This window comes from Protomyctophum bolini, assembly GCF_963924005.1.
Source record: "Protomyctophum bolini genome assembly, chromosome: 13".
Classification (NCBI taxonomy): domain Eukaryota; kingdom Metazoa; phylum Chordata; class Actinopteri; order Myctophiformes; family Myctophidae; genus Protomyctophum; species Protomyctophum bolini.
The window spans coordinates 9,429,469-9,439,468 of NC_137874.1; the positions used below are offsets into that span (position 1 = coordinate 9,429,469).

At 46.9% G+C, this 10,000-nt stretch overlaps 1 protein-coding gene across 1 annotated transcript in view; it reads left to right on the top strand.

Moving 5' to 3' along the window:
- Window positions 1–10,000, top strand: part of jade2 (jade family PHD finger 2) — a 246,411-nt gene that overhangs the window by 86,548 nt on the left and 149,863 nt on the right. Inside the window, 1 exon segment of the mRNA XM_080780445.1 lies at window positions 2,712–2,869. Coding sequence (XP_080636571.1) covers window positions 2,712–2,869 — 158 coding nt within the window.

Consider the following 10,000-nt stretch of genomic DNA (forward strand, 5'->3'; position numbering starts at 1 on the left):
CATATGGGTGTGCCTGCTTGTTTGTGTGTATGTGTTCATGTGTGCGCCCAAGTGTAAACTGATAAAAGTAAAAAAATATATTTAATAATTGTAATAATCATATGATATCATACGTACATAAAACCTTCAAGTTAGTAGATATTTTTTCGTTTAGTATATTATTCTCAATGGTCTCATAACATTAAGTGTTCGAGTGCTGTCCACGCTTGCGTTACCGTTTTATATAACCCGTTTCGACGAGTTTGTACAGCCTTTGCACAGCCTGGACTCCTGTCCAATCAAATTACTCGCTTTGGAACTAATGGTTGTATAGTATAATCCTTTTTATATCTAAAAAAACCACATCTTCATCTGTCTCTTGTCTCACGGACACACGCTGTACAGTCACGCTACAGTATGTGCTATCTCGGCAGACGTGTGTTTATCATGATGACCTTTCACTGATTATGAAAGCGGAACTTGGTATATGGTATTTACATACTGTACGTGGCAGTACAGTATGTACGTGGCTCAGACTGTGAACTCCCCTTTCGTACGTCAGCGACGGTCGCTGGAACAACAGGCAGCGCTTCCTGTTTAGCGCTGGCGGTCGGCTATTGACATTAGCTGGTGTTTATCCCATTTTGGGCGCGAACCCATTTTGGTGTTAGCATTATGCTGTGCTTTAGCTATTGAAAAATAGCAGATCTACAAGCTCGTGGCGCGCCACCGAGTGGCGCGCTACGAGCTTGTAGGTCTGCTATTTTTGAAAAATCGAAGAACGACTGACATGGAAGCGTAGCTTTTTCAGAAAACTGTCAGGATGTAGAAGACATTTTTAGAATCTGATCTTGCAGGTCAGAATGGGTTATGCTGGGGAAGGGCTGAACGGACCAACAGTGTGGGAACAGAACCTTTTGAGACGGGGGGGGGGGGGGGGGGGGGGATGCTAGCTTAGTGTCACTGGAGGCTTTTACGTAAAAGAAAATAAAAAGGCAGGAAATAAAGTTTTTGGTTTTGTTTTCAAAGTGTTCTTGGTCAACACGGAGGAATACAATGAAGGTTACAGAGGAAAATATCATATTTCTATAAAAAGAAAACAGTGAACACTGTGATGTGGCGTCAAGCACTGTGTCATCTGTATAGGCCTTCTCATGATGCTTCCTACTGTATATGCGTTGGGTTTGTGTACATACAGTTTTATCAGCAGCTATGCGACGTTGCCAGGTTCCTTTCATCGTGTTGTTCTCTGCGCATTGTGGATATAGAGTCTGGCCATTAGAGACTGTATAATTATGCCCCTTCAGATGTTCTGGTGAAGCAGACAAGATTTGTCTCTTTTTTTTTTAAAGGTACGTGACAGCAGAAGCTAGTGAATAATCAGCGTGAATAAATGCATAAATGGATAAATAATTGGCTTGGAAATATTGATTAAATATACGGCACTTATCCCGACATAAAGTGGGACATTACTGAGCTACGGAAAAAAAGAAAACGGATTTAGTGTCATTTTAAAATAATCCCCCACCAGAAGATTTGGAATGTATAAGTCGAATGTCATACACTTGTCCTGCAGCTATGATGTCACTGGACAGTTATTACCCAACTGGGCCCTATTTTCGCTGGTGCTTTACCCCCTTATCCCTAAACTTTTTTTTTTACGTTTTGTAATAATCAAAATCTACAAAGTAACTTAGTAACTAATAGTTTTAAAATATATTGTAGTGGCATAAAAGTACCAGTAAGACACCCTGAGGGTGAGAAGCGAAACTACAGGTCTGGAAATGCACATACGGATATATATATTTCAGTCATGCTCTAGTAGTATGTGAAGAGTCTGCCTGTGCAATTAACTCATTTTTGAAAATAAAAACAAATTCTCCTCTGGTGAAAAGCTGGAATTTGCGCGATGGCATGAGTCTCTCAGTCAAATCTGGCCATATATGTCGGCGTGACATGTCACATGGGTGACCTTATACAAGGCGTGTGGGAGTGGGTCTTGAGCTGAACAATAGCGTGTTTATGTACAGTATTGAGTAAGCCTATCTGCTGTTCCCTCGTGAGGCAGCTCCATGTACCGGAGTCTTTGTTGTGACCCCGGCCTCGGATCCAACCCTGACCTCCCTGCGGTCCCAGGGCGGACACTCTTAAACCGCAAAGCCTTTAACCACTGAAACCCTCTAGTCTGAGAGAAGAAAACTGACTTGAGTTACCGTACTGTGGCAAATGTTCCTTAATATACCCTCCATTGTCATGGTCACGTCCTGAGCCCCCTCCGTGAATCCGTTTGTCCATGGTTTTCCTCTGTCTCTCCCAAGTCCTGCTCCTCTCTGACTCTGATTGCCCTGAGTGCCGTCACCTGTGGGGCCAGGTTGGGGTGATGATGAGCTCCAGTGACTATTTTAAACTCTGCCTTGTGTTTGTTTGTTCAGTGCTGGATCTCAAGTTATAGTGTCAGGTTTTATGTTCCGTGTATCATGTGTATGTATACTTTTGTTATCCTATGTCTTTAACCAAGTAAAGTCAAGTTTATGTGATCTTCTTGTCCTGCCTCTGTTTGAGTTTCCTGCACTTGGGTCCTCCTAACACCTGTAAACCGTGACATCCATAATAGGCTTGCTGGGGGATCAAGTGGTTTAAGTGCAGACTATAGACATCTTTGTCAAATAAGCGTTCATCCTCGTCGTTGTCATGTTGTTTTGACCTTTCCGTCTCCCTGTGTTGGTGTCCAGGTGTTCCGCACGGACTTCATCACGGCCATGAAGCTGCCGGACTCCGCCCAGATGGGCCCCGAGGACTTCTACGTGCTGTCGGACCCCTGGAGGCAGGAGTGGGAGAAGGGGGTGCAGGTCCCCGCCAACCCTCACATCATACCGGAGCCTGTGGTCAGGTACGCAACGCAACGCACGCACGCAGTCCAAAGATGGAAGGACAATACATATATACCTGATGTAACACACACACACACACGCACGCACGCACGGGCGTGCACACACACACACAGACACACACACTCACGCTGTTGTTGGTGTAGTAGTAGTAGTGGTACAGCTGTTGCAGATATCTGTGGTTTCTTAGACGTTCTAGGAACTAATGAAAATACTCAGACTGAGCAGTAATGCCTGTTGCACATGTGCGTGCGGCGCGCACACACAAACGCACGCACGCACGCACGCACAACTGTGACTCCGTTTTTTTACTCAAATCTTTGCTTCTGGGGGGGGGGGGTGGTCCCTGGAACAACACATTTTCAGTGTTTGGCGGCCAATTACATATACATTTGGGAGTGATTTTGTTTTAGAACGACTGACATATAGAAACATAGGTATATGGGTTCAGCAGGGGTTAGGGTTGAGTGTAGCACTGGGTTATAGAGAGGGTGCAGAGACATTATGATGGATAGAGAGATGCTACAGAAGATATGGTGACGCATGGATGTACAGTATGTGGGCAGTGTTCTTCCCTGTTATCTCTAGTGTACGTGATAGAAGGATAGTGTGATGTACAATGGGACCGAGATGGAGTGATGGACGCGTGTGTGCGTGTGTGTGTGTGTGTGTGTGTGTGTGTGTGTGTGTGTGCGTGTGTGTGAGTGTTTGTGTGTGCGTGTGTGTGTGCGTGTGTGCGTGTGTGTGTGTGTGTGTGTGTGCGTGTGTGCGTGCACGTGTACACACTGGAAAGATCTGTTATCCTTCGTCCTTTTTAAAATGTTCATCCGTCTCTCTCTCTCTCTCTCTCTTCGTATACGTTGTCTCTCTACCTCTGCCTCTCCTGTACCTTTTCTTTCCCTCATTCCTCCCCTCTTTCTCCCTGTCTCCCTCTCTCTCTCTCTCCCCTTCTCTTTCTAGCTGAGCCCAAGGCACAGACAGTTTTTTTTTTCTTCCTTTTCTTTTTTTTTAATGAATAATGACATCATCATCCAAAAATTGTTGAGAGGAAAAGGGCTGCAGGCCCCGTCGTCTGGCTCAGACGGAGCTTTCTTCTCTCTCTCTCTCTCTCTCTCCCTCTCTCTCTCTCTCTCTCTCTCTCTCTCTCTCGTCCCTGTGGTCCCCCCCCCCCCCGTCGTCTCGTCTCGTTGGGATTTGTCTAAAGAGTTAAAGTGTTGTTTTTATTTTGGCGGTGCCGTGTTGTTGACATTGTCTCAGTGTGACAAAACAACGGCGCTGCTGTAGTGGAGGAGCAGAAACAAGATGAAGTGTCTCCTCCACTCCCTCCCTCGCCCTCCGTCCTCTCACTCTCACTTTGCAGCATTCTCTCTCTCTCTCTCTCTCTCTCAAATGTACCTCTCTCCCTCTATATATCTCCTCTCTCTATCTCCCTGCTGCTCTCTCTCTCTCCGCCACCCTCCCTGTCTGTCTCTACCATCCCCTTCTCCTGCTCCGACTCTCGCGTTCTCCCTCTTTTTCTTCCTTTCTCTCTTAACCCCACTTCTCTCTCTCCCCCCACTTCTATCTCTCTCTCTCTCCTCCCATTTGTCTTTCTCTCTCTACCCCCCCCCCCCCCATCTCTCTCTCTCTCTCTCTCTCTCCATGCATTGCAGGGCCAAGTGGAAGTAATTAGTGGTTGCGTAACAGTGGGTTTGTGCAGACAGTGAGCAGGGCTTTGGCAGCGGCCCCTCCCCCCCCATGACAAGCACGAGAGTCGGGGAGGGGAAAATAATTACATAGATGAGATGATCTCTCTCCATTCTTGCAAAACGAGAGAGAGAGATGACATGGCGGTACCTTTATTTTGTTATTGGTTCATCCCCCCCCCCCCTCGGAAAAATGGCAGCACAAGCGTCCCGGTGACCAGAATAACCCGCGGCGGCGTTCGGTTTAGTGGTTTTTGGCCAAATTGTTGGCGCGCTTTTTTTGGCCAACGATGCGTATACAGCTTATAGAGGGCAATGCTGGAATGCACGTCTGATGTTTCTGTCCGTGTTGTGGTAGCAGCTGTCTTTTCTCCTCAATTGATTAATAACTAATTATATATTCTTTCAGAGCGAACGTTTTTTCAACTCAAATGTTTGCTTCTGTAGTTCCAGGGACCCCCCCCCCCCCCCCCCCCCAATATGTCCCTTATTTAAGCAATATTATTATTGCAATATTGCAATAATAAAAAAAACAGTTACCCTTAAAACTAAGAAAATCGCTGAAAGAATAATATGTTTTTAATGACAGATGTAGTCACTATACGACCACAAATGTCCCAAGAAACTAGCTAGCCTATAGCCACCGAGTTTGCTAGCGCTCTGGGAGAACAGAGCAGCTGAATTCTGTTGTTTTGATTAGGTGGTGAATGCATGGTGCTGGTTTAACCCACGGCTAGAAGGCCAATCGGATTGCTTCCCTCCAAACGACCTGTGGTAGAACGTTTTGACATTACAGGCTTGTTTAACCACTTCTGCTCTATACACTTATAGTTGCACGATGAATCTGATCCACAAGCACACACACACACACACACGCACACAACGCATCACATCGAGACACGTTGTGAGCTATAGTAGATCGTATATAGGGAAATAATTTACGGTTTAGAATGTTTTGAGGTCCTTTCACATTGTAATGAAACGGGGATGCCAGGTTGAAAAGTGATGACGTGAAAGATGTTGAGTGAGAAACTATATAGCATTGTCTCAACATGTAACTGCTTTGGTTAATTTCATTTGTTTAGTTTTACATATTTGATTGGTTGTTGTACAATGTACACAGTGACATGACGTGGCTGGAAATCAGGGTAACCTCAGTGATTTTCGAAAGAAAGAAAGAAATGTAGCATTTTCTGTAAAGGAAATATAGGCTCGCCCATGGTTAGGTGCCTGGTTCCAAATGTTTAGGTTAAGCTGCCCGAGCAAGCTTGTCGACATGCAAAGCTTTGGAGGGGAATGGATCCTACATGTAAAGCTTAGGCTAAGTGACTGAAAGAAGGAAATATCATATGTAAAGCTTTGGCTGACTTATAGCCGGGGGCAGGAAATCATTATGCAAAGCTTGTGGAGCTGCAGGTTAACCCATTCTGACCTGAGATCAGATTCATACGGGGTTTCCACTGGACACACACTTGGTCTGATTAACCCATTCTGACCTGAGATCAGATTCTAAAAATGTCACAGTCGTTCTTCGATTTTTCAAAAATAGCAGACCTACAAGCTCGTAGCGCGCCACTCGGTGGCGCGCTATGAGCTTGTAGATCTGCTATTTTTCAATAGCTAAAGCGTAACATGATGCTAGCACCAAAATGGGATCCCGTTCAGAATGGGTTAACTTCCAGAAGAGGAGGCACTTGGAATGTATACACATAATGTAACCCAGAGGAATAATACCGTGTCAACCTCACGGTTCACTTCCTGGGTGGAGAGAGTTCTGGAGACCTGAAAGCCCTTTTATTTGGCTAAATTCATGGGATGGAGAGACTCGCAAAAGGAAACCGACTGGGATTCATGGTTTTAATATCACGGCCATCATCTATATCTTTAACCCATTTTGGGGCGCGAACCCCCTTTTGGTGTTGTAAGCATTATGTTATACTTTAGCTATTGAAAAATAGCAGATCTACAAGCTCTACGATCTACGAGCTTGTAGGTCTGCTGTTTTTGAAAAATCTTGAAAATGTGCCTCAAATTTGGAATATGTTTTTTTTTTTCAGAACGAACGTTTTTAACTCAAATCTTTGCTTCTGGAGAGGTCCCTGAACAACATATTTTCAGATGGGGGGGGGTCTCGGAGGCCAATTACAGATCATTTCTGGGGTCCTTGACATGAAATATTGAGTGATATAATAGGCCTAGAAACACATAGGTATTTCAGAAAACTGTCAGGATTAAGAAGACTTTTTTTTTCATGGCCTAAATGGGTTAACATCATGGAGATTCCATCATCTATCTTTAACATCATGAAGAATATCTGAAATGACGTGTTCTTCTCCCGGGGAGATGGTTGTGGACATTCAAGCGCTCAAGTTGCTGCAACAAAACGACATGGTGCCACTCTTTTTAACTCGCCGAGGAGAAAAGGGGGGCATTTATGGATGAATAAATGATTAATGATTTTCCCGTGGTCCTTTTCACAGACTTTGTCCGCTGCAAGTCCCGGGAAAAAAAAAAAAAGAAAGTGCCATAGGTCACGGAAACAAGACAAAACTATATAATTGGATCTCTCGTCACACGGCATGGAGGAGGGAGAGAGAGCAAGATGGAGAGCACAGGCTCCACCGAAAAGCCCTTGAGGCAACTCCTGTAACTTCTGCTCTGACCAGCTGCAGCCTCCCTCCCTCCCGTGTATTTTGTGTGTGTGTGTGCGTGCGAGCATGTGTGCGAGCGTTTTCCTATTGACACAAGCCATGGTGTCGGCCCGGGTTCGCAGTGCGTGCATTGTGTACGTATACATGTGTGTGATAAGAATGTCCACAGCAGCGGCGGCTGGCGTCTGGCCAAACGTCTTGTCTTCCAGAAATAACTCATTATCGGATAATCGGATGACTTTTAAATCAGGATGTCAGCGCCCTCGTCATGGGCCAGGGTCAATGGGTGCAAGCTGGCTTGTAGAGTCCACGCTCCACACGCAGTTATAAACTGTCCATATGATCATGTCTGTCCACACGCTACAGTTTTGGTGTGAATGACTCTCCGTCCGACTGGCTGGTATAGAGAGATGAATGGATGAATACTTATAGTTACAGTAATGCAATCCCAACCGTATAGTGTGCTGTGCTGTAGCCTTCAGCGGCCTGGTTTCCTCCCGATGGTTGCATCGATGGGGTCATCGGGTGCAAACATCTGACCACAGTTTGCTTGTTGACCGTTTTTTCTTTTCTTCCTGGGTGACCGAACGTTGGACCTATATACGTGTCATTAGCCATTAGGACCGGACCTCAGAATGTCACACAGCCAGTCTGGCTAGCTCCGCAGCATGACATAATGATAGGGTTTTATAACCAGTAATATGTTTTTGTCATCCGAGTCCAAGAAGCCCTGAGGCTGGAACGAATGTTTGGACCGCAACGGGAGCGGTAATAATAATCCCGTATCCAATAGCGCTGCGTATACGTGTGCTGTACTGTGTGTGTGTGTGTGTGTGTGTGTGTGTGTGTGTGTGTGTGTGTTGGTTGGTTCTAGTACCGACTGGTCGGACTGGAGTGCTTAGTGGGAGAGAGGGTTGGTGGTTTGGCCCCAACCAGCTGACTAGAATGTCGACTAACGAGGACTGGAGAGCTTAGTGGGAGAGAGGGTTGGTGGTTTGGCCCCAACCAGCTGACTAGAATGTCGACTAACGAGGACTGGAGAGCTTAGTGGGAGAGAGGGTTGGTGGTTTGGCCCCAACCAGCTGACTAGAATGTCGACTAACGAGGACTGGAGAGCTTAGTGGGAGAGAGGGTTGGTGGTTTGGCCCCAACCAGCTGACTAGAATGTCGACTAACGAGGACTGGAGAGCTTAGTGGGAGAGAGGGTTGGTGGTTTGGCCCCAACCAGCTGACTAGAATGTCGACTAACGAGGACTGGAGAGCTTAGTGGAAGAGAGGGTTGGTGGTTTGGCCCCAACCAGCTGACTAGAATGTCGACTAACGAGGACTGGAGAGCTTAGTGGAAGAGAGGGTTGGTGGTTTGGCCCCAACCAGCTGACTAGAATGTCGACTAACGAGGACTGGAGAGCTTAGTGGGAGAGAGGGTTGGTGGTTTGGCCCCAACCAGCTGACTAGAATGTCGACTAACGAGACCAAATTGGCTTGGCTGAATGAATTCACAACTTATGGAAACACAAGAACTCGTCTGAAATCCCTCACTTCCCCCTCACATCACGTCAATTACTCGGCTGGTTCAGCGGGTGCACATTTGCGACCGTATCTTAAAGCGAGCCGCTTGGCTCGCTGGCTGCACCACAATGACCAGATCTGAGGCGCCCGGGTGACTCTCCGAGCGGGGCTCGGTTGGCTGACCTCGGTGCAGCCGATGTTTTGGCACGGCTCGCTGATCGACCAGAGAGAGGGATCATCGCTGGGAGGAGGAGGAGGAACGCCTGGCGGGCTGCCCTGCCTGGCAGGCTGCCCCCCCCCCCCCCCTAACCCTGGCTGACAGTGAGACAGTGTTTTTGGGTCAGAACGGAGGCAGAGAGGGCCCCCCGGGCGTCCCATAAGAGAGGGCTGAGTCAGACTCCTGGCCCAGCCGGGGAAACTCTGTGAACCTCGGTGCAGCGGCGGCGGGCCGCTGCGGCGTTTTAGCCTGGAGGAAAGGCGTCACGCGGTGGCGGGGCAAAGACAACAACCTGTTCATATTCATATTATTTAATCTCCCTCAACAATGGCTGTGAACTTGCCAAGGTGTCGGCTTGAGCCCCGGCCAACCAGTGACAGAGCATTCTTTCTCTCTCCCCCCCCCCCCCCGTCTGTCTGTCTGTCTGTCTGTCTGTCTGTCTGTCTGTCTCACTGTCTGTCTGTCTGTCTGTCTGTCTGGCTGCCTGCTCTGGCTGGCATTCAGTACCCAGTCAATTAAACCTGGCACCCCTGTTTTAGACTCTAGAGCGGATACGAGCTTGTAAGGTCTGATATTTTTTGAAAAATCGTGATTCTAATGTCTTCTATAAAGCAGTGGTTCCCAAACCTTTTCACGTCAAAGACCCCTAGATTGACACTCATTAGCCCACGGACCCCCACTTGAAGAGATATGCCAGGGACCCCCATAAGAGAAGATTTTTACGGCTCTACTGTAGCAGTGATTCTCAATCCGTTTAATTTCAATGACCCCCAGTTTGACATGCATTTAGTCTACGGACCCCCATTTCACTGCATTTCTATCTCTGGGACCCCCAATTTATTTTGTAAAATCAATGTTAATTTAACTATGAGAGTGTACAAATGGAACCATTATGTACACTCTTAGAGTTACAGACCCATCTCAGAGTTACAGACCCATAAGGGTCCATTTGGTTCCATGTGTACACTCTTAGAGTTACAGACCCATAAGGGTCCATTTGGTTCCATGTGTACACTCTTAGAGTTACAGACCCATAAGGGTCCATTTGGTTCCATGTGTACACTCTTAGAG